This window comes from Centruroides sculpturatus, unplaced genomic scaffold (genome assembly GCF_000671375.1).
Source record: "Centruroides sculpturatus isolate CEXI.00-Female unplaced genomic scaffold, Cexi_2.0 scaffold188, whole genome shotgun sequence".
Classification (NCBI taxonomy): Eukaryota; Metazoa; Arthropoda; class Arachnida; order Scorpiones; family Buthidae; genus Centruroides; species Centruroides sculpturatus.
The window spans coordinates 99,826-126,663 of NW_019384404.1; the positions used below are offsets into that span (position 1 = coordinate 99,826).

General features: G+C 31.0%; 1 protein-coding gene across 1 annotated transcript in view; it reads left to right on the forward strand.

The window, feature by feature from the left end:
* LOC111618764 (NEDD8 ultimate buster 1-like) overlaps positions 1-22,263 on the forward strand; it is a 75,342-nt gene extending 53,079 nt beyond the window's left edge. The window contains exons 11-16 of the mRNA XM_023360338.1: positions 1,127-1,227; positions 4,860-4,948; positions 10,336-10,441; positions 11,630-11,701; positions 18,371-18,479; positions 22,028-22,263. Of these exons, the coding sequence (XP_023216106.1) occupies positions 1,127-1,227; positions 4,860-4,948; positions 10,336-10,441; positions 11,630-11,701; positions 18,371-18,479; positions 22,028-22,197 (647 nt within the window). The 3' untranslated portion in view covers positions 22,198-22,263. The remainder of the gene's footprint in view (positions 1-1,126; positions 1,228-4,859; positions 4,949-10,335; positions 10,442-11,629; positions 11,702-18,370; positions 18,480-22,027) is intronic.
* Positions 22,264-26,838: the final 4,575 nt, after the last annotated feature.

Below are 26,838 nucleotides of genomic sequence, written 5' to 3' on the forward strand. Positions count from 1 at the left end.
TTAACTATCCAGTATACTCTCATGTATATACGTTACGTTGACGATGTGTTAATTGTGTGGGACGGCTCCAATGAGGGTTTACAACAATTCATGCAAATGTTAGCCTCCATTTATCCTTCAATTAATTTTACCATTGAAGAGCAAAAAAACAATAGAATCTCCTTCCTGGATCTAGACATATGTATGTCTCCGGAGCTTACATTCACTGTACATCATAGAAATAATAAAGCACTGCAAATCGTACCTGCTACTGCTTACCAGCCATCACACTACAAAAATTCTGCTATTTCTTCTCTAATACGGAGGGCATACCTTCTTCCTTCTACTCAGTCACTAGTGGAAGATGAGTTATTTATCATTTATAATGCCATGTTAAATGCTGGTTATTCACGCTCTAAATTTACATTTCTTCAAAACCGTGTTAAGAATAAATTATTTCCGCAATCTTTTCTCTCTAATAAGGAAAACCTAAGAATAGCACATCCCCAATACCCTATTTAGGTCCCATTTTGTTAAAAATTGCACATATGTTTAGAACTAATAATTTTGTTCTACCAATAACACCACCACTAAGTCTAAGAAGACTACTATGTAATGATAGGGACAGATATCAGTGGAATGAAAAATTAGGAATCTACTAAGTCCTGCTAAAACATGCATTGTCAGGTGAAGAAATCAGTTATGTAGGGGCCACAACTAGAAGGTTATGTTCATGTATTCTTGAACATCAAAATCCATCTGAATTTATTGTTTTTGTATAATTTTTTTATACTAATTCTACAAAATAGGAATATCAGGAAAAAAATGATTTATGATATTTCAACATCAAAAGGGATTGAAACATTTAAAATGTAAAGAAGTTAAAAATGTCAATAAAGGTTTAATGTTTTTGGAACATATCATTTTCATCTTCAGATTAAAAACAAATTTAAAGAACAAAGAACAAGTTAAAATTCGAATGATGACATATTCCCTGCATTATGTATAGTGGCTAATTAAGATAAATAATTTATGATCTATTCGTGATTATTTTTTGACATTTTTAATAGTTAGTTATATTTAGTATAGTTTAATAGTTATATAGTATCCAGTGACTGAATTGTTAAACTTTAATTTTACTTTACAGTTGTTGCTTTAGGATATTCTCCTTCAGAAGCCAGAGTAGCACTTCGAGGTTGTAAAGGAAATTTAGAACAAGCTGTGCAATATATTTTAAAACGAAAAGAGGTAAATATTGTATATTAATTTTTTTCTGTAACTACACAAGCATTAACAACAAAAACAATTTTTGATTTTATATTGAATTTTTGAAGTTGAGCAATAGAAATATGTTTTTAAGTAATGATATTTAAAATAAAATTATGTAGGCAATTTAAATTTTATAAAATATACACTATCAACCAAAAAGTCAATTTACACCCCCATAACTATCTTAATTCATCAAACTTTGATTAAACAATTGACCTGCAGATAGTATTCCATAATATATCTAGTGTCATGTGCATAGAATTTGAGAAATGTGTTATAAATAGTTTCCACCTCACAGATGCTTCCTTTAAAACACAAAGAAGCAGCTTAACTCTTCAACAACAACCATGTCATTTGTTATACAGTAATGGAAAGTGAAGATTTAATGTAGGAATAAGCAGAGAAATGGTCATCCCAATAAATTGACTGAGAAAAACAAGAGAAACTAAAACCCATGGGGAGTCATCCAAAATTAGTAGCAGGAGGCAACAAGAAGCAAGGTCTGCATCATTATGTTGCTTAAGGAGGTATATCTAGTTAGTTTTCACATATATAAACATTTCAAAGCCTGATGTTTTAGTAATATGCCAAACAATTGTCTGATTAAATTGGCAATTTTTTGGCAATCGCTTAACCTCAGCATGGTGTTTATGGCTGGCTGAGTGCCATAGGTGATTATATCTGTTATTTTGAATTTTTTCATATCACTAGCTCATATAATATATACACAGTAGAGCATTGATTATCTGAAAATTAATTATCCAAAAACTTGATTAACCTTTTGTCAGGTGCAATCTGTATTTTGAAATGAGCAGGCATGATATTATTTAATGTAAAATAAAAAATTGTCCATCCTAGGAATGGACGATTTTTTCTTTTGGAATAAATAATATTTATCATTGTTTTTCTTCATTATCATATATGTTATATTTATTTACACTGCTGGCCAAATAAAATGCAACACCATGTAGGACTCTAAATATTGCAGGTGTTTTTTATATACACTGGCCAGCAGTGTATATAAAAAATAATCATATACACAAAAAAAATTCAAAGCAATAAGAAAAATACAGTAAAAATACAATATAACATATCACTATTTTTAGCACTATTACAGTCATCATCATTGGAACCACATTGTGATTTATTTTTATGATCACTTTTTCCTTCCCTTTCATCTTGTATAGTATTGGCATTTTGCTCACTTCTGAATGATTTTGTAGAATGCAAGGCATGTCTTGTAGTTGTATGAATCTATAAAAATATTATACTTGCAATTAAAAGTGTAAAAGTTGTATAAACAAGTAGTAAAAATGAACCAATCTATTTTTCTAGTAAAAAATATTAAAACACAAATATAACATAACAGTTATAATTTACCAATTATTTATAATACAAATAAATGTTTGGTTTAATAAATAATAAATATATTTTTAATGCTTAATGTTTATTAACAAAAGTAAGGTTAGAAAAATAAAAATAGCAGAAAAAAATGAAAAAAATTAACTTACATCTTTTCCTCATATCTACATAACACAAGCAGGTGCAATATGTAATGAGGACGGCTTATATGTATTTCTTCTGAAAAAAGTAACTGTTTTCCAATTAATTATTTGATTTAAAAAAATTATTTTTACACTAAAAAAATGTTCAGTTTGTGTAATACTTATTATTGTATTTTGTATTGAATAGATAGAAAATTTTAAAAATTTTTATAGTAATCACATCACCAAAATTAAAGCAACACACACAAATGTACATGGCAAAAATGCAGAAATGAACAGCTCTCCATTGAAATGAATCATCCAAATGCCTGATAAGCTACTGATGTATCAGGAACATTTCCTCACTGTTAGCAATTGTTTATCAGAAACAATTTTGTTCTATATATAAAGCACACTACATTTTGTTGCTTGGATACACTGCTATTTGCCTCATTTGCATGACACTTGTGTAATAGGATGAAACTTTGCTGATTTACATTGTGTAAGGATTCCTCAACCCAACATTACCATAAAGGCTGTGCTGACATTTCTCTGTCACAGTCCTTGCAGTGAAAGACAGGAATACTCATCTTTCTCGTGATCTGTCAGGATGACATGAGAGCAATGTTCCCTCTAATTTTTTTTGTAGATGAGCGGAACATATACTTCTCTGAGCAAAAAAATTTTCTGAGCATATATGTATATAAAATCTTATTTTTTCTTGTAAAAATTAAAATAATTAATTATAAAGTAGAGATTAAAATTAATTTTAAAACATACTTTTATACGAAATATTATCTTTTGTCAATGATTTAATGTATTTAATCGAAATATACGCAGCAATAATCATGTTGCAGACAGAGTGAGAAATAAGTAAACAACAATTCAAATCGGTGTGCATGCTCGCCTGTGCAGCACATAAATTATCGTGCACGGCAACAATTTGAGCAGTGCGCAGCCGCGCAGCTTAGATGGAACATTGCATGAGAGGTATAGATATTATAGGGGTAGTGGTACTGGACACAGAGATTCACACTGACACAGATTGACAGTAATATTCACGTTTAATAAAACAATAAAGTAATGCTTACAATAGAGATATATAATATATGTTTAAGAAGGTGGTGTCTAACTGGAGTCTGAGAAAGATAATGACAAGAAGACATTGGCAAGATGGACAACACGCATGAAGAGATGTCTGTTGGTTTCCATTGGTGAGATCTTGCCCCACAGATACAGGTGGAGTTTTTGGACCTACATTGGCAAAGTTGGGTTGTATGCTGATCACAAGATGAGAGAGAGAGAGAGAAAGTGGGTGCTTCCACAATGACAATATTGATGATGACTGCATCATGTCCTTGAAAACCTGGGCTTTTATATGATTTTATCCCAAAATTCTGACTTCTGGTTGGTCCAAACTGTTGGTTTCCTGCATCCCAATTGGTTCCCAAGCTGTTGCTGTTGCTAGGGTCGCAATTTGGGCCACAAGAGTGTTGACCATCCTCTATCTCTCCCAATATGGACTGCTGTCCCTGAGGGTAGGATTACACTTCTTCTCAAATGATTTTCCCATAATTCACAGAAAATGTGTTTTTCTTCCCTTTCAGAGAGGATCTCAGCTGCATCTGCACAGTCCTGGCCGTATTCCTCTCTGAGAAAGTGTTGCTTTTTTGCTTTACCTGGTGTCGGGTGACTGCAAAATCATTGATCAGTGTCACTCCTCTCTCCCCCACAATCTATGACTGGGAATGTGACAATTAAATTCTACCGCATTTCTCTTGTTCCCTGGCTCCAAGAAGAGGAATATATCACCTGTCTTTTGACATTGGTTCCAAGGTCTGTTTCGCACATCATTGTATGAGAATCCAGCTTCAGAATTGGACAAGTTTCAGCTATTCAGATTTCATGGTGTTTATTTTTAAACAGATTTTGTTTTCTGCTATAATTTTGGACACTATGTATTTCTATTTTTCTGTGGAATGAATTTCTCTATAAATTACAAGTTCAGAAATAAATTTAAATCATTTATTTCTAAATGAAAAAGATAAAAAGAATTACATTTGAAATTGGAAAATTTTCATATCATTAGAATATTTGTTATTAAATTTGCTTTCTTTAATATTACAGGAATTAGCAGAAATACATCAAAAAGAAAAAGAAGAAAGAAAATATAAAAAACGTCAAAAAGAACTTGGAAAAACTGTTAATGGCGAATGGTAAATTAAGTCAAAATTTTATTTTATTTTTTCTTCTTTTTATTAATAGTGTTTTTGTTTTGTTTTTACCTTTTCCTTTGGAGATGTTAAGAGAGTCTGTTTTTATGTGCATCATAGATTTGTCAAGACCATCAGTGGGGTGGCTAGGTGTGTTGATGAACAAGGTTCAACATATCTGGATTATGTCAAATCCCATACATAGATATGCAACTTTACATTGTGCACAAGAGTTTCAGTCAATGTTAATACACTTTTGATTCAACATTTTGATTGAACTTTCATTCAAGATATTGTTATCTAAATTGTGTTTCTTGATTATTGCAATTCTTCCAAAGAACTAGAAAATCAATGAAATTGCAATTTTTGGATTAAACATTGTTTCCACACAAAACTGTCTTTTGCATCGAATTGATCAACATTATGATGAGTTATCTAATTCTGGTTATATAGAGAGAATAATTGCAAAAAAAATCTTAATAATAATGTATTAATAGATCCTCTTAGTGATCTTAGTTATTTATTCAATAAGTGTAATTAGAAAATATTTCCAGGAAGTTTTTTTACCTGATGAATTGCAATAAAAAGAAAAACAAAGTTCAATAAGGTTGCATTGAAAACAATAAGAGTGCATTGAGCAGGAAGACTTTCCTATTTGAAAATCTGACAATATTTCCCTCTGTGGACTTGTACTTAGTTATTGCATTATCGGTAACTGGTTTACCAGTATACCGGTATATTAGGAAAATTATAACCCGGTAAATTTACCAGTAATTAATATTTTTACCAGTATTTCATTTAAAAAACCTCTTAATTAATCTGATATTTATTTTCCTAAAATTCCCTTGGGAAATACCTGTGAGAAGCATATTTCCTTTTTCTCTCACCCCATAGCATAGTGAGAAAACAGTGCAGGTGGTGATGGATCATTCCATTTGTAATTTAAGGTTACTAAAAGGAATTTTCTAGTCTGTTTATAACTTGATTCTCACCAAAAAAGGGTCTTCTTTTCTAGAATATAGTAACCAGGAAAATTCAACAAATATAAGCCACACGAAATATCCAATAATGTTAGCGAAAATACAGTTTTGAATGGGATTATAGAGATAATCAAGCACTAATCAGAAAATGAAAGCGAATCATGATCTGCAAATGTCACTGAAATTAATTCAGACTCAGATTCTGGCGAGAGGTGTTCATTGCTTCCCACACAATCAACTTCTCAAGTCGACACGAGAAGAAAGTGCACAATAGAAAAGTCAAATTTAACAATGAAAGAGAAATTGGACTTATTCATTAAACATATGAGCATAGACACTGATAACAGTAATGTAAGTAAATTTAAAAGTGTGAAAGATATAGTTAAGAAAAAAATGAATTATTTCTTACAACAAAAAGTACAAGGAACACATCTTAAGAAGGTTTTCAATGCTCTAATGACAGTACGTCCAACTAGTATTGATTCCATGAGAGTTTTTTCTAATGCAGTTCCATTTGTAAGTAAATTAGATTTAGATTAGACGACAAGAGCTTAAATATATTACATTTTTTAAGAGCCTATGTTCAAAATAAAAAAGAACATAATTAATAATCAGCATTATTTCAATGTCTGTTGTGTCACAATAATTGCTATTACAAGAATGTTGTTTGTCTAAACCAGTAGTCAGCAACCTGTGGTCTGTGGATCATTGATGGTCCGCGAGAAAATTTTGGTGGTCCATGGAGAAATTTGGCATTGATCAAAATATTACGAAAGAAATGCAAAATGCTTAGTTGCTTTTTTCACTCATTGGGGATTTTTATTTGAATCTAAAACCAAATACGAAGTGACTGTTATCAATAAATAACGAACAATAAACAATATTGTGAGTGCAATTGTTGTCCTTCGTGGAAAAGCACTATGAATCTATAAACTTATTTCAAACAAGCAGTAACAAACTTTAGGTTTGCATTAATTTGTTATAATTAAACAAACCAGTTTCATATTAATAAAGTAGAATTAAACTTTTATGAACATTATTCTACAGATTTTGTATCATTTAAAAAAATTCATGATAATGGTCCGCGGAATTCAAAACTGTGAGTTTAGTTGTCTATGAGGTCAGAAAGGTTGCTGACCGCTGGTCTAAATTGATAAAAACTTGAAAATAAATGGTCATTCAATAATTCTGTCAGTAATTCAGTTTAGTTTTAAATCATTTGTTAATACAAATTTACTGGTAAATTACCAATAAACTAGTAATTTAGAATATAATTACTGAATTACCGGTAATATAATACCTGGTAAATTTTTTTAATCACTACTTGTACTATTTTTATCTTGCCACTATCTCACAAGCATTTAAGAAGTGTATATTTAAAAAAATAATTAATTATTAAAAATACAAATTTTCTTTTAGACTATTCATCCAAGATAAAAACCGTTTTAAATAATAGACATTAAAAAATAATCAAATAAAAATTGATTTACTTCTTTTTAATGTTTTCATTGTGATAAATGCATTTCATTTCAACAATCCTCGTCAGTATCACTTGTTTGATAATTGAAGTTTTGACTTTCCAATAATTGATTGTCGTTTTGTATCAATGCCATCTATCAGTGTTGATACAAAATGACAATCAATTCTTTTTAAATATACAAGAACTGATTGAGGCCTTTTTAAAAGTTTTTAAGTTTAACCTTATTATACTTTTTAGAGTTATAAGCATATACACCTTTAGACATATACTCTTATTCCACACTTTTAAACTTCAAATGCTTATGACAGCCCACAATTATACATGACATAATTCTATTCTATAGGCAGATGAGGACACCTGCACAGAGAGTAAAAACCACTGAGAACTCAAAACCAGCTTTAGTGGACTTACATCCTGTTGCATAGACCTCTTCAATTTAATTTATTTTTATCAGTCATCATAACTTGGAATTATGCTAGTTTATTGTCCAAAAGTTTGGATCAGAACAGAGTCAGACATGTAAAATGTAGTAACAAGTGATGAATCGTGGATTTCTTATTATGATCTAGAAATGAAATAACAGTACCAATGAGTTAATACTCAAAAATGCTCACAGAAGCCAACATCCAGATGAGAAAATGGTTGCTTCATTTTTCTAAAAACAAAACATATTGCCACAGTGGTGTCAATACTTAGAGGACAGTCACTACTGATAATGTGCATGTTGGAAGTTTTCCATAGGTAGCAGGAAAGGCACCCAAAGTTGAACAGTATAGAACAACAAATGGTAGTTGTTGCATATGTTGTTCTATCACAACAACATGCTTGTCCACAAGACTTTTAATCTTAAAATCATAAAGTTCTTGTTGAATGAGTTATCTGCTTATTTTTATATCCCCATGATTTCACCAAGGTTAATGCTGAAAGACAGTATATTACCTGTATCCTACATTTGGCATTGTATGTGAGTAATGATATTCTGTTCTAGATGATTTTTTTCTTCTCTGTAAGCCTGTTTAAAAATTTTGAATTATTCAATTTGTTAAATGAAATTTTAAAATTTTAATAATCATTTGAAATTATGGAGCAAATTAAGTGCAGAAAATATTAAGTGAGTTTTAAATTAAAAGTAATTAAAATGGCAAAGGCATTGAGCAGCTTTAAGGTTGCAAACAAGTTTTATATAATTGAAAAAATGGTAAAAGATTGGAGAAGGAAGAAAGATATTTTAAGAAAGAAAGAAAAAATGTGCAATGAGAACAGGAATTGCTCATTGGCTCATTGCTCAACTGGAAAATCGTGTTGCAGAATGAGTACTCAAACAAAGACAGGATGGCTACATAATCAACAGAAATATGATCAGAGTATATGCACTAAAGTGGTCAAGATTAAATCCAGAACAGTATAGAGAATTTAAAGCAACTTCAGAATGGTGCAGCTGTCATAAGCAGAAAAAATTTTGTAATATGACAAAGAACAAAGATTGCTCAGAAACTACCAGCAGATCTTCACCATAAAGATACACCAGTTTTCATTAGTTTATTATTCAATTGAAGAAAAAAAATATGAATTTTTATTATTAAATGTTTAAAATATGGATTCTGATATAAGCAAAAAGGGGTGAACTCTACAGATATGAAAACTGTGCTTAGTTTGAGTACAGACCATAAAAAAGCCAGATTTACAGTGATCTTGTTGGGCCTAGCCAATGGAATTCAGTTAAAACTTGTAATCATCTTCAAGTGTAAAACTAAAAACTAAAACTAAAATAAAATTTTCCTCAGATATTTTTGTTCCTTATTATGAATAAGGATGGATGGATGAAAATGGTGTTAAATTATGATGTCATGGAAGATGACTTGTTATAGGACACTGATGACAATGAAAGCAAAATTGATTATCATACTTAGACTGGAATTCTTATGACAAGAATTTAACAATGAATCTCAGGACTTGCTTAATGAACTCCTTCCTTCAGCTGGCAAACTTAGTTATCTAGTAAGGTATAATGGTTCTTAAAACTTATGTTTTTTGTTAAATTACACTTTTTGTCTGTTTTAAAATAAATTTATATGTTCACAAATACTAAACTTAGTTTTTTAATGAAGACTGGACTTCTTTTATATAGGAATATATTATACCTAATATATGAACATCCACCCAATTATAACTAAATATTCATCCAAGAAATTAAGCTTCCTGTTTTTTGTATCTGGCATATAAGATAATCCCTGATCTTGAGGTGTTTTTTTGTGTTTTTCAGAGTTGTCTTACATGTCAGTATATACAGTATATCTAATATAATAAAGATAAATTGGCATGATACAGTTAGTTATTCGCTCATCCATTGACATGAAATGTTTGAATAGAAGCAGACATCTTACAAAAAAATGAGGTAGAGCATTTAGAAAAGGATCCTGAGTATATTACTAGAAAAATTGAAATCTTAAAAAAAATCAAATATTTTAGGCCCTATGAGACATTACAATGTCTTATAGGGTCTAAAATAAGTCTAATATTGAATACCTCATAGAATGTCATAACAGCCCTTGGACAATTAATTTAAGTGTCACCTGTCTATTTTTAATTATTCTTTTGATTTGATCTAAATCATTTTAAATAACAGCATTTTAATTTTATCTTACTGTAGATTATTCTTTATTATATTATTTACAGTTATTTAATATAGATATGTGTTTATAACTAATATTGTCTAAAAAATGATTATATATTGCAACATAGATATGAGAGTGTCATGGGTTTAACTATCAAAGGTGGTCAGGGGCAGAACTCCTAGTTTGTTATATAATGATAAAGATATTTAATATTTTGATATTTGAAATAGTAATATAAAAAAATTTATATTTTTTAATAATTTGTTATTTTAATTTTTAAAAAAAATAAATCTCCATCATTATGTTTATTTCTAGGTTAAATGTGTGTATTTATGATCAATTTTGTTCAATGGGATATCCACCAAAAAAAGTAAAAGAAGCCTTAAAACAAGCTAATAATAATGCTTCCCTTACAGTTGATGTAAGAAAAATATTTTAATTTTTATTCTTAAATGTACATTTTGATGTTATGCTTTGCTTTAAATTATTTTTTTATGCTATTGAAAGTATTTTGTATTGAGAAAAATTCTATATATAATGATTAATATACAGTAGAGCATCAATTATCCAAAATAATTGGAGTGAGACACTTTTGGATAACTGTTCACACTCTGTAGAGAAAGAATAAAAAGATCAATACCTTAAATAAAGTAAAAATTTTAATTTTAACTCTAGTATAATAGTTAAAAAGATTAAAGTCAAACAATTGCTAGACTGAATCAGGCTATGTTATTGCTACTATTAATAATTAAATATTATGTAATTTGACCTAGAGGTAGGCATTAGGTACCATCTTTTATTAAATTTATTAAATAATTTAGAAGGTTCTAGAAGAAAAGAATCAGTCTGGAGTGGGACTCAAATCCACAACTGCCACTTGCCATGCAAATGCAGTGCTGGTTACATTATCCAGACTGCTGTCCAATCTTTGCTTCCAGAACTGTTAATTTAGATATAACCATACTAAATACTTGTGAGGATGACTCAGCACCTACAGCCTTTAGACTTACACTATTACTTAGTCAGCTTTCTCTTTACTACATCATGATGTATATATACAAATATAAACATCTCAAAGTCTGATAATTATATTAAAGCCAAATGATTTCTGGATTAAATTGTGCTATATTATTGCTACTATTAAGAATTAAATAGTATGTAATTTGGTCTAGCGGTACATCTAGCTACCATCTTTTAAAGATTAAGGCATAGAAATTTATTGTAAATGAATAATTAGAAATAACAAGAAAATTTTCTTATTTATTAAAAAAAACAAACACTAGTCTTTCATTGCAATTTATGACAAACTGACAAAGCCTTGAATTCAAAATAAAAAAATACATAATAGTAAAATTAATAATAAGATATCTCAATAGTAGACTTACAGAAGATCTATAACAATCTTTATTATGTAAAAGCTTTGTAATTTCTGGAATTAGTACTATCTGAAGTCAATTTTTGTTAATCAATTGTTTGGATAATTGACTTCTAAATAATTGGTGCTCAACTGTGTTTATATTATATGAGATAGTAATATGAATAATTCAAAATAACATACGAATAGATATAACTTTTAAACTTATTTAATATAATTTTTATTATTAACTAGATTTTGCAACAAAATCAAGATTTTTTAAATTTTTCTGATACCACTGATGCTTCGGAAGAAAATGTTGCAAAGGTAACTTTTATTCAATCTATTAAATTTTATAATTGTAATATCTTATTTCCTATTTTTTTTTCTTTTTATGCAAGTTTTTAAATATTACTATGGCTATTTTTTAAGAATTAATAAATTAAGTTTATTTTTTATTAATGTAAATTGACATACAATTACTAAAATCTAAAAAATTCTAAAAAGATTCACAAATTTTAAACCTGAAAAATTAATTGAATAACTGTATTAAACTATTAAATACTTAATTCAAAAATTTATTTATTATTAAAAGAAAATACTTTTCTACTGTGATAATATTTTTTAACAATTTCTTTAAAAATAATTTTAATAATTAGAGAATTGTTGTTACTCAATAGAACAATCTTAAAAATAATGATGATTGTAATGTATGAATATATTGAAATAATAAATTAGTGTGAATTTACCATACCATCTATAAGAGCATGCTCTTATAAGACAAAATTGGCCCTATATTCTGCATAGTGCCTAAAAAACTCACAATTTTAAAAAAAAAACTTTTTATATTGGACAAACTATTTTATTTTGGTTTTTTGGTTACCACAGAAATGTTACTGAACAATTACTGTATCAGTACATTTATATCAATTTACATTGACACAATAGTGCAGTTCTCTTATAGGCCAAAACAAGATGACATAAATACAGTATAAGAGCATGCTGTTATATGTGGGATATATTTTTATAAGCAAAGTAGGACATGTACAAAGTATGGAAACTGATGGCAAGATCTCACTTTTTTCTTTAATTCAAATTAGAATGCAATGGATTAGAGAAAATTTTTAGCTAGATTTTCTGTTAAGTTGCCAAAAACCAAATGAAGGGTACCAAAATGTCTCTCAGCTATTTATCATTTCCACATTGTGTCTAGCCTATGCTTCTTAAAGTTAAAAATAAACTGTTGGCAAGACTTATTAGATACAATGTGGTGACTTTGGAAGATAAACTATATTTAATTCATTTAAGGTTCACTTCTTGTGATTTTTTTGTTACTCTATGAGCAGCTTAGTAAAGTGATCTTTATGACAACATGCTATCCAATTTCTATTTTATGCTTAGCAAGTTCTATGGCTCCTAAGTTTGTCAACAAAATGAAGCTGGCTTCCAGTAGTAGTGCCTTTCATATTTATTACCGCTCTGTACATTTCTGAACAGGTTTAGCAAGTGTTAAGATGGGGTCTTAAATACAAAGGAAGTGCCATAAGTGTTAAGATGGGGTCTTAAATACAAAGGAAGTGCCATAAGTTCCTGACCTAACCTACTGTGCATGACTAAAAGACCTGTCAAGACAAGTACATTAAGAGTAATTAGTGCTTTATGCAAAATTACTGCCTGTAGTATTAAAAGGTGATTTATAGTGGGCCTCTGTATATGACAAGACAGCAAACTTTAAACTAGAGTATTGGACAGTCATCATGTTTCTTACAAAAGGTTAAGCACCCATGGAAATCAAGAAATGTCTAGATCATGTTGTGGTGTTACTACACTGTGTTTTATGTTAATATATTTGTTTTATCTACTTTCTGTGTACATATATGTATATATTTGTTTTTTCTTTTTTGTTTATTCCCTGGTTCATCTTTTACATTCCTCCTTTCCATACCATCAGTCAGTGTACCCTGGATATGCATTTGGTCACTATAACAATAGAATGGCAGGGGGAAAGGTCCAGATTGGTCAGGTGACATTTCTGGGGAACAAAAAGGGACATGACAAGGAGAGAAATCTCATCTTTTTCAGTGGAGTTTTCTTGGTGTGGTATGTGCATTTGCAGGAGGAAGAAGCCAAACAACAAGCCTAGGCATTTGTGGAAATCAAGAGTTGGAGCTGGACTTCATGTGCAGTCCACTTTTGTTGGGAGTTGTGTTGGGTATGAACGGTAAATGTTAATTGAAACTTTGAATTTGTTGATAAAACTGAAGATTTGGAAGATTATTTTCCCAGTTGAAGACAATTAATTTGATCAAGAGTGATCAGCTTGTGTAGAAATATCATTGTATTTTGTGTGGTGCTGCACGTCTAAGACTTCTGTTATGTTTGTATATCTATGTCCGGTCATATGTTTGTATATTTGTGATAGAATTTTTATTGTATATATGTATATATCTAGCTATAGTTAAGTATAATAGAAGTGTGTATAAACTGTTTATTTGTGTCTCCCCTATTCTGTTTACATGGGGAACTACAATGTGTACAGAGAAGCTTTGCTGTCATATACCATTGTAAAAGAATGTGCTAAATGTTTTTGATTAGGACAAGAATCCCTTGAAGATTACATGATCTCATGTAATCTTCAAGGGATTCTTGTCCGGTAGATGCAGTAACCTTGGAAAAAATTGGTATGGTGACGACTGGTTCTTTTGGATCACTTGTTGAAAGTGAAAGAAATAACAGCAATGACCAACCTATTGGATATGAGTGTTTGGTATATACTTCATAAGAATCTAGTCATGAGCAAAGGCAGCACAAGATGAATTCCCAAACTTCTTTCTGCTGTTCAATGGCAGCAGCATGTAGAAAGTGCACAGTGGACTTTGGACATTTACAAACTGGGTGTTGATTTTCAGAAATCTGTTGTTACAGGGAACAAAACTATGCTCCCTTATTATGATCCCTTTTCCAAAATGGAATCAATAGAGTGGTGAAGACCATGGGAGGGAGCCCCCAAAAAAAGGCTAAGATGTTGCTATCAATAAGAAAATCATGACTACTGTGTTTTGGAACTGTGAGTGCATATTGATGGTGGAAATATTCAGTGTAAATGCAAAATACAGTTGAGTCTTCATAAGTCATCATAGGTATAACTAGACACCGTCGGTTAAGTAGTCAGTTTTCTCTGGTCCCAATCGACTTACATAGGCATTAATTTTAAAAAACTCTGGTTTACTCAACACTATTTAACTTGTCAACACTGGATAAATCGGCATACTTTTTCTGTCCCATATTCATTTAGACTTCTGATAAGTTGACTCCTCTCCTGAAAAAAAAAAAATGAGTTCACACCACACAGCTTAACATCTCAGCAGAATCTGATTTTGCATTTTTTCACTTTTCATTCATGCGTTATTTGCAGCGAGTGTTTCACATTTCTGCTAGAAATGAGAATCTGAAACCTAACAACACTTACGCTGAAGGAAAAATACAAACTTGTATGTGAATTTGAATGTAATAAAACGTCACAAGCCGAATCTGCAAACCAAGAAAACCTTCCAAGAACAATATTGGTGGGAATTCTGAAAAAAAAAGAGAAAATTAAAAAACTATTTCTTGGGTCTTTGTTGCAGCTGTCTCGAAAATGCCAGAGAAAGTCGCTGTACAAAGATGTCAAAGATTCTCTGATCCGTTGGCTAAAACAAATTCGTTCGTCGAATCTTCCTGTTTCAGGGCCAATACTTAAACTAAAAGCGAAATCACTGAGGTACTTGGAGTAGAAACCAACTTTAGTGCCAGTGATGGATGGGCAGAGAGATACATTGCATGTACAGTACTGTATAAAGCACTACTGTATTTTCCTAATTGTAGTTTTGTGGTTTTTTTCAACTTTGTTTTAGTCATCATATCAGATAACTTGACACATTTCCACTTTCCTTTGGGGGTGTCGACTTATGCAGACTCAACTGTATATTCAGTGTTATTGCATCAGTTGCATACAGTGATATGCAAAAAGATAAGGAAAATTAACAAGAGGAATGCACTTGTTGCATGACAATACAGCAGTTGCTCAAGCCGCCATTCAGGATTGTGGCTTTGAGCAGCCTTACAACCTACATCTGACCCTGTCAGACTATTTTTTGTTTCCAGATTTAAAAAATGCTCTGAGGAAGACATTTTGACAGTGATGAGGAACTAAAGACAGCAATAATGCACCATTTTAAACAAAAATTTTCAGAATATTTTTATAAATATTGCTTTTTAAATGTCATAAATGTGTTGAAATCAAGGACGATTGTATTGAGAAATAACCATTATTTTTTCTGGCCCTTTCCTAATGAGAAAGGATATCACCCACTGTATATAGTTCATTTAATATATATCAATAATTGAAAAAATGTTGGAGAAGCAGGATGTTCATTTTGACATCCAGCTCTTCTAAATGTCCCAAAAAACCACCATAGTGAAAAAGATTTGCCATAAGTTTTTCCCTTGCCCTTTCTCATTAGGAAAGGGCAAGGGAAAAACTTATGGCACATCCTACATATATTCCTATACCAAGCATTGGGTGGAGCAGTTAATATCTCCAGTGATTGTGACTACTAAGTATATACTGTACATCAACAGAATGTTCCTTGTTCTTTGGATGTAGCTGCTGTGGCTGAAGTTTATGCATCATCACATCATGGCTTATTACATGGTTCATTTATCAATGGAGTTAGTTATGAAGAACATAGAATTTAGAATATTAGTTATGCTCTTTTTCTTATGTTATCAATCAAATGTATATTATAATATACAGTGGAAGTTTGTTAATTTAATGCCTGATTATCTGGAATGTCCAGTAATCCCATACCTCCTGAAAAGTAGCTGACAATCTGGTATGCTAATATTCCACAAATTGGAATACATTCTATTTGGAAAATAAATATGCATATTAATCATAGTGAATGATGATTTTGTCAATAATATGTTCATTAATTTTTTTTGCAGGTTTTACAATTAATATGATCAACACAAAACCTTCCTCACTTATTTCTAGGAGTACTCTTATATACTTCCTCACTTATTTCTCCTGTATATATAGCTAGAAATAAGTGAGGAAGGTTTTGTGTTGATCATCTTAAATATAGTTCTAGCTACAAGTGCATAGAAGTGTTTACAATTAATACTTACATTGCAAAACTATAGTTTGTTATGTTTCATCTTCCTACTGATTCAAGTGTGCATAAACAAATTGTGTGAGAATCGGGGTTTATGCATCAAAGCCTAAACCGTTTCCCGACAACGGGGCGGTGAGTCCCGCTCACAGGGTCAGTGGATGGCAATTTAGGAGGGCGAAAATCGAGTGGGGAGGTTGCGGATAAGTTGATAAGGTGTTGACCGAGTACGAGTAAACACACATATTTAAGATAACATATATATATATATATTTAATTAACTAATGATATATATGAAAAGGTTACAATAATTAATAATAATGCTAATCTCTAACCGAGGTTACAATAGGCGGTTTTCCGGCTACATCTCGCATATTTATGATAGAGGATAGTCTTTGATCCTTCTTAAAATCTATTTAGGAATTAGCCCTAGTCCACCTGAGAGAAGGGAGAGAAATCTACTTACTAAGTTGTAGCTTGTAGAATCTAACCGTGTTGTCCGTCTTTGGTGGTCAGCGACGAGGATCGTCAATCCGTTATTTCCTTCTAAGTTGGAGGCCACCCTGATACTGGCCGGGAGCCCTCTTTATACTGATTTCGAGGGGGTGAGAACTATGACGTTATTAATGATTTAGCCGCACACCTGCTAGTGTGTTGATATTTGGATCTAGCTAGTTCGGACAATTGACATAGAGAAATTTGTTCAATTTATTGATATTGGTGTCAAGATGATATGATTTTATGATATAAATTTCTATAGGTTTGATGGCTCTCATCCATAAATTAACAATCATTTGACAATAATTTCTTTAACCTGGTCAACTATTTAGATATTGTTTATATCAAACGTCGTGTTTGACTATGAACAAGGCGATTTATTGCCGTAACCACGTGTTACTTGCAACCAAGAGGTGATAAGAAATATCTCTTATTCCCTTCTTGTTGATACTAACGTCTATAGAATAACTGTTAAACAAATAGAGATGATTTCTCTTATTGATATTTTAACATTCTCCCCTTTTTTCTTATTCGAGGAGAGCGTCTCGGTCATTGACCGTAGAAGTCCCCCTTTTCTCTTTTACTAGGAAAATTCCTAGATTTATACTGATCTAAAACAGAATAAGGGTTTCGGACCTTCACAATTGGAAGCATACAGCAGTATGTGCTGCTACAAAATGTATAGCAGTATCTGCAATAATCAGATTGCATATAATTTGAGAAAATACAAAAATGGCAGTATTCTGGCCTATAGGTGCTGAATTAACAAACTTATACTATATTTTAAAGTTAATTTGACAACATTCAAAATACTTTGACGTACAAAACATATTGATTTTCTTACTTGTTAGTCAAAATTAAATGTAATAAATAATATAAATATTATATGATTTCATATTTATTTAGTGTCATTTAAATACTTTTTGTTTATTTTAGATAAACATTACATTAGTTGAAAAACTAATGTAATGTTTTTTGAGTGGTTTTCCTTGTGTTTTTAAAAAACTTTTTTGAATTTAAATTTCCAGTCCCATTGGATATTTTAAATTTTATTAATTTTATTACATTAGTTGATTTTGTTGTTTGAATCATGTATTGGTTTCTTTATAATTTAAATTAGTTACATATACAATATCTTTTTAAAATTTATTATTTAAAAATAGATTTAATAAATCAAGAATAATTTTTTAAATAATGCTAAACAAAATAAATTATTGTATATGTTATTTTTTAATTTTAATTTTTGTTGTATATGGCTATTTAGAAATAATTTAAACCCTCTGAAAAACAATTTATTATATAAATTTAGAAATAAAATAATAAGTTTTCTTTCAATTTATTTCAGATTGTTAGTCTTGGATTTCAAATTGATGCAGCAAGAAATGCATTAGAAAGTTTATCAAATAATGTTGAAGGTGCAATTTCTCATTTAATAAAAGAAATGTCTTCATCAAGTACGTTTATTACATATTTAAATGTAGATAATTCATAAATAATTTTATTTCCCACATTGTCTTGTTTCAAATGCTTCTATTTGTATATTTTGTTTATTTTTGCTTTTGAAATTTAAGTGAGTTATGATCAGAATTTTAGCTTCAAAGTAAAAACAGAAATGTTTACCTCTTGTTTATTTTATTTTCAAAGTATTAAATTTTTTAGATGGTATTTAACAAAATTATTTGAATTTCCTTTTGACTTCACAAAATTGAAAAGTTTGAAACATAAAACAACAAATTTTTATATTTTATTTCCATGACAGATCCAGCTTCAGATATATATTGGATCTTTATAGTTCATCATGGGTAATTTAACTCAGAGATGTAATCTTTATGCCATTACAGACAAAGTAGGCTTTATTTTGGGATAAGAGTGAGTTTTAAAGAAATTATAAATGTTAATAACAAGTAAAGCTTTAATTAAGTCTGATCACATTCAAAATGACACATGGCTCCCATCTATCTCCCCTTGTTTTTACCAAAATTTAATAGTATCAATGCCCTACATAAGAAGTAAACTTGCCAATTTTCAAGATTTTTGGTTTATCCAGTCCTGAGATATAAGGCAAAATAGATGCCCATACACACCTTCACACAGAGAATTTTGTAAGGGAGTGTTTTACATTTTTGGATTCCAGGAGTGCCAAAATGTCAAGAAATGCAAAAAAATGGGGTCATAATTGATGCCACTGATGCTGTTCCATATTGTCCATTTGGTAACAGTTATAAGTTCATTGTAAACTGAAGCTTTGAAACTAATTGTAAAATGATAGTCCACTGTATTTGATTTTTAGAACTGTGTAAAACTAGATACAGGATGGGTGGAAAGTAACTAGGCATTGAGAAATCACTATAATTTTTGTAATATTAACCCTGGGGTAGTGCAGTGGGGTGTTTCGCCACCCCCGACGTTTTAAAAATTGCACTATTCATAGATTTCGCAAGAAATATTTGTGTCCTCTTCAGTAGCTTCATGATTTTATGTATAGAGCATGCTCAGAAATTACTACGATGCTGCAGAAATTCCAGTAAGAGAAAAACAACAGTTCTCAGTGGGGTGTCCAAAAACCCCACAGTATTAATTACGTTTTTCTTAAAATTTTACAAATATTTATTTAGTTTTTTTTATTTTTCAAATAACTATAATGTGACCACATTTATTATTTATAATATAGATATAATAATCAATGTGAATAAAAATAATTTAAGTTTATTTTAATTCAAAATGGCTGACTTTCATAAACACATTGAGAAAATACCAAACATAGCAAGCTGCTTGTCATTTGCAATGAGTGCCAAAGTACAATGTCAGCTATTGAATCAGAGTGACAAAAATGCTTAAAAAACAATTTAGATTTTTACTATTGGTTTAATAATAAGATCTAATGTAATGAGTTTTGATAAATGTTGTTTTTTATTTTCGTGGATTTATGTACTAATATAATATGTAATCATACCTGAATATAATCATATGTATAATGACACATGCCTTTACCAAATAAATGAGTAAATCTTTATGAATTTTTACTTACATGGTTTATGGATCCAAAAAAATGTCGGGGTGGACAAACGCCCCACTGCACTAATGCTGAAAAAAAACTCAGTGCACTAACGCATGTAATGTAATGTTAATGCAATCATAATAAAATTTGTGCATGCATGTACAAGGTGCAGTCAAAAAGTTCTAGGACTGGTTACATGGTGCTATAATTTTCCAAGTGCTGAACTTGTGTAAACTAAGAATGCATAATAGACATCATTATTTAGCTTCCCGTCAAATTTTTGTGCCCTTATCATATATAGTTTTCATTTCTTGTTAGTTGGATTAGATCTGTGTTTTTGTCAATTTGCAATTTTCATATGTTTGTAAAATGAATTTTTTAAGGAACAGTGTGTGTGAGTGAAATTTTGTTTCAAACTTGATAAGACTGCAACAGAAAAGAGTGATTACTGGAGATGAAACATAGAGTTACAGCTATGACTCTCAGACGTAACAGCAATTGACTCAGTGGGAAATTCATGACTCACCCAAACCAAAGAAAGCATGCCAAGTGAGGTGTAATCTCAAGAGCGTGCTTATTGTTTTTTTTTCAGTAGGGAGGGAATTATTCTTTGACAATTTGACAAAAAAGATGATATCTGGAAAGCTCAAAACTGGTTGTTGCATCATGAAAATTCCCCTGCTTACACAGCTATCTCTATTCAACAGTTTCTCATCAAAAATAAAATGGCTGTGGTTTCCACTTACTTATTCACCAGACTTGGAACCGTGTGACTGTTTCTATTTCCACAGCTGAAAAAAGTGCTGAAAAGGACAGTGATTTGAGGACATTGATGACATCCAAACACAATCATAGTGAGTGTTTAACGCCACCACAAAAAAAGGGTTCCAGGAATGTTTTGAAAACTGGGAAAAGCTCTGGAATCGTTTCTGATTTCCTTCTCTGGTTTCTCGATTGAGCATCCAACAGTAGTCAGCTAACATATTGACATCCCATTTTCCTTATCTCCATATCACAGACATCCTGGTGAAATCTTTCACCCTGTTGTTCACTGTAGGCTCCCAAGTTTTCAGGAAAATAGTCAATATGGGAGTTGTAAGAAATGAACTTGTGTACGAAGCACAAGGATGCAAGATGAAAAAGTTCATCTTGCATCCTTGAGCTTCGTACGCTGCCAGCATGTGTTGTACAATGGTTTTGTAGTCATGGTCCCTAGTATTTCCCAAAAACTTATGCACTACATTCTTGAAAGAGTTCCATGCTTCTTTTTCCTTTTCTCCCATTGTTTCCAAAAAGAGGGGATCAGATAAAGGGGATGTTGACTTTTCTCTGTGTATTCACCACAAACATAACAGAAGCTGTCTGGAGAAATTACACAATCTCTGCAAGCCACATTCCAGAAATAAAAATACAAGCACAGTAACGTTCAAATGCTGGAATGTGGCATTAGGTGGACAGCAAGATACTGAACTTATTTAGCTTGTTGAAACATGATCCAATCCAACAGCAGGTTGTTTATATTTATTCCTAGTATCCCAGATAACATGTCGAAACATGCTCAACATCAGTAATATTACTGGTGATTGTTACTGATCAGTGATATTACTGGTGATCACTATCAACTTTTAACCTGTTTCTACAGGAGCATGTGATCCTCCTGACACTAAAACTACTTAACTCATCTCGCTCTACCACTACTCTCTTCATCCATTAACATTTTTTTTTATTTATTGCTAAGTCCAGCTATAATTGATAGAATTAATGTGAGAAGTCTTCGTTTTAAGGCCATTAAAAAAAAAATACTAAATTCTAAGTTAACTAGGAATTTTACACTAAATATAAACAAAAACTTGAGTGTAACAAAAATAATTGACGCGATGGAATTTTTTTGGTATTTTTTCGTTTTTACCAAGTCGAAATCTATAAGAAAATGTATAAAAATCCTATGCAGTTTTTTACTTGCAGACCTGTGTTTAATTTATTTCATTAATGATCTGTTTTCAGATACTTCTAATATAACAAGGGAACAGGAAAGTCAGGCAAGAGCAGCAGTTGATAGGTTAGCGGAAGATATTTCTAATTATGAAGAAGATCATCTTGATTTTACTCTTGAAGAAGAAGAAAATTTCCTTAAGGAATATTTAACATTAATGGACTCTAATATTACTAAATAAGCAGACACTATATTAATAGTCTGTATAATTAAATATCAATGTAAGAAAATAATAAAGATATATTTAATAAATTTCTGAAGAGATTTATTTGTCTTCTATAAATAATGAAATCTTAAATTTATAAATATTTTAGTTTTGGCTGGCCACACAGAGTCTTCCAGGTTTTCCTAGCACTTAAATAGGGACGAATTTCTCTAAAAAGTCCTCCCGGGAGACACTCTCTCATTGGCAGACCGTCTGTGTTGCGTTGTCTAATCCGACAATCCTAAATTTGGATTATTGTAAATGAAATTCGTATAAAATAATAAATAAAATGCATTTATATACCGGGAAACACGTTTGACATCTCTTTTTAGCTTTCGCGAATAGATTGTTACAAGTATATACATATATTCGACCATTTTTATCGTTCTTTTAGTCATTGATATAATGACACATTATACAATCGAATGAAATGTTTCTACATCCATGAGTTTGGAAATGTTTGCAGTGTTGACCATATAAATAAGGGGAAAATTCTGCACCCGAACAGTAATATATTTTAATAAACGCGTAATTTAAAAAAAAAAAAACAAAAATTAAGACTAGGAGATAGTGCAATGGGTTGTTTTAATGTTCTAACAGTTAAAAAAAAAATTAATAAGGAAACAATAATAAATTGAAAGTTCTCTGTGTGCAGGATGGCAACTGTAGTCATTCCTTGTCAGTTGTTTCTTGGCAAAGTTCATTTTTCTCTGATTTAATTATACTCGTAAATATATATTTTTAAAATTTTTAAATAACTGTCGTTTTTATTATTAGGTTTAGGCAGTTATTTGCCTTGGTACAATGGTATCTCGTACTTCGAAATTAATTTGTTCCATGAGATCGTTCTAACGAAATTGAGATTAATTAAGTATACTTCTGGAATGTACGCGAGGCAGACAGGGTTTTCTGTGTACCGCTTATTTAAGGCCCACTTGGTTGAAGACGTGCGACTAAATATCCAGATGGCACAACGCGCTGATTGGTTAGCTGAATGACGTCAACCTACTACCAAAATTGTTCAACAACTTTTACATTTAAACTTTATAATTTGTTAAGCAAGATTTGTGAAAATTTCTCTTTCAGAGGTATATAAAATTTAGTTAATTTTATTGTTTCATCTAACTATATTAAATGCATGTGACAAATTCAAAGAATATTCTGACTTATCTTAATTATAAATTTCATCCTTTCTCGAACTTTTTATGAATAATATCTGTAACAAAGTATAAATTTTCTGGTATTTATTATCTGCGCACGTAAATTTAAAACACTAATCGCACTATTAATTAATTAAATAAAATGGAATGTAATGAGTGCGGTTTAAAATATATCGGTAGAATTCTTATGTTGTCTATTTATAATTATAAATGCTTTTGTTCGAAATTATTAGTTAAAAGTAAAAATAAAATAAATTTATGAATAGACACCTTGTTTAAAAATGAATTCTTCTATATAAATTAATATTGTAAGATTATGAAATGAAATTGTGAATAAAATAAAATATGAGGGACTTGACGTTTATGATCTATGACACTTATAAAATATATAGACTATTAGGCTTAATGTTCGATTCTGAACCTTTATTATAATGTACAGTACTTAACGGTATTTTCTACTTCATATTTCTGTTTCCATTCCATAAAATCACTGAATGAACTAAATGTCCGATTATAATTAGATATATCATGTAGATCTCTGAAGTGTAACAATACTTCTTCATGAAATTCACCCGAAAGCAAACTACATTTAAGGGAAAATTTGTTTCGGTTTTCGAACAACTTTTAGGAACGAATTAAGTTCGAAACCTGAGGTTTGACTGTAATTAAATAATTCGTTCTAATAATTTGTAATTAAACAATTCGTATCTAAAAGAAACATTGTTGACATTGAAGATATACAGGCTACAATAAATCAATTAGCACAATATGTTATTAAATGCTATTAGTAGCGACATTGGTCACTGCATGATCAGAAACGAAAAATTCAAACCAGGAAATAAACTTTAGCTTTTACAATACTTTCTCTGCAGTTTACAGAATAATTATAAGAGAACCAATTAAATAATTATAAACAACATTGACAGCATTGCTAATTTATGCTTGAACTTTTTAAGGTCTCTCAGAAATAATTCTTCTTTTTCGAAAAATTAACTTGGATCGCTTCTTGTGTCAAAGACACATACAATGCTTTGGCCGCAACCGGCAATTCGTCCGTATTTTTCCAAATTAATTAACCGCTGAAACATCCGGCAGTCACCTTGTTATACTAGGTCTTGAAAGTATAACTTTAAAGTAGCGACCATTCCATATAAACAGTACACTAGACACTTCCACATAAATTGTTATTAGTTGGTCTGGAATGTACTTTATCTCTCAAATAATATATTATCTCGGTGAGAAATTGATATTCGATTACACCATTTTGTTCACAACGCATTTTAGGAACTTAACTATGATATATATTGAGATAGTTCTGTATTTAATAATAACAGATGAAATTTGATGTAAAAATCTAGTGCTTTATATCAGAAGTGACGGTAATCGCTCCCCGGAAAGTAGAAAAGTCACTGACTGTCTACATATAGAGGAATCAGTGGACGACTTTCGGATTTCGATTTCTCCGCTCTTTCGAATCTCTTTCGATCTCGTCTCATTCGAAGGAAGATTGTTTTCTTAGGTAGTATGCAAAATTTCAAGATTCTGTATAAAGCGATTGCCGAAATATGAGCAATTGAAGATTGCAAAAATCTCCAAAAACGCTATATTTTCTTCTTATTTTTCTTCATCCGGTAATGCAGACGCCCATAGAGAAAAACTACTGGGTCTAAATAGCCCAAATTTTGAAGTTAAACCTTTCTCGTTATCAGCGAGGTACTGGCAGAACTTCCGAATCGATAAGTCAAAGTTCACGGAAGTTTCCCCATTATGCTAATTCAGTTTTACGGCTTAATTTTATGCTTACAAGAATAAAATTGCATGGAAATAAATGAATTTTATTCAAAATTTCACTCAAAATTACAAGAACTCAAATTTCTGCCAATTAAAAGTTTTTATAACGATTTTACTAAACGGCATTCAGTAATATGGTGTTAATTTAAAACATATTTTGATATAAACATAAATGATGTCATCGTTTCGTAGTATTAGATTTTCAATTCATATTACTGTTAACTTGATTGTATATGCAAGGAATGAGAATGATCCGCAAAAATCCGTCTTCTCGGCGACAGGGAGGAGCAAAAATCACGAAATTCGGTGAAAATCCAAACGTTTTACATTAAAATTCGTGGCGAAGCAACAATAAAACTCTAACAATTTGTTGCGAGCGGTCGATTGTTGTTGTTGCGAGCGGTTGGATTTTCTGTTCGTGTGTTCAAAACTGATTTATTTCAAGACTTTTTTGAGTTTTGCATCATTTGCAGCGAGTTTTATCAGTAAGTTCAAACCACAAACTTTCTAAATTTATATATTTTTGAACATTATTAAGCCCAACATCACAATTAGTGGCAATGATTTTCCGACAAAGCTCCATTTAGATAAGAATTGATGGTTTTGGTCATAGAGACGACGAACGGGGTCTTTCCACTTATTTTGAAAGATACTTTTCGCCCTTTTTATTGTTAAATTTCGTTAAGCCCAAATCCAATGGAATTGTTAACGATTTGTAATTGTTAAGGAAGGCCAGACAGGCGGACTGCAGTGGGATTTATAGATCTACAATGGGTTCAAATTGCAGCCTAACATCAATATAGAAACAACAGTTGCAGAAGATTCTACCATTGCTCAATTTAAGTCGAATCGACTTAGTTTATGAGCGTCTTCGAACATCCTAACTCTAACAAAATGGATTACACCTCGTCTCTGTGGGCATGAGTGAAAGACTACAGACAAAAAGCAGAATGGTCCCTTTCCTCAGAAAGACAAACTCGGAAACCCCCCGAAATCGAAATTTTGTCAAATGAATCGGAATTTTTAGCATTAAACTGAGTCACGACGCAACAATAGAATTTCGACAATTGTCTGTTGCTTTGTTCGAATGCGATTGTTTCGAGTATTTTCTGAGTTTTGCTGTAGTTTTTGCGAGTATTTTAAGTAAGTTTAGTCCCTGATCGTTCTAGATTTAGATATTTTTTAACATTGCTAGGTACTAAATCACAATTAGCAGCGATAATTTTCCCACAACGAATATTCCATTACAACTTTTATATTGATTTTTGTTTAGAATTTTTCTTATACTTAAAACGGTCATTTTCTAAAACTTTCTGTCGTATTTACATTATGATTTTTTAATATTCTCTTAATTTAACGTTCGTTCTACAATATTTAATACTCGGTTTTTATTGTTTGCAGAATGGATAATTTTAAAGCGCTAAAGAATTGGAATATTTCTAAGGGAGAGAGTGCGGAGGAAAGCTCCTCGACATCAGGATCGTCGTCCTCTTCGATTCGAGTGATTCGCGTGCGTCCGAAAGAAGTGCTGGAGGGTGCGAAGGAACCCGACAAGAAACGGGTGATTGTCACCATTCCCGATGAGAGCACCTCGTCTGTCATCGACTACCTGGAACAGAGATATCCAGAAGTTCCGGAATGGTCGGTGCAGAGAGAGGCACGCGAG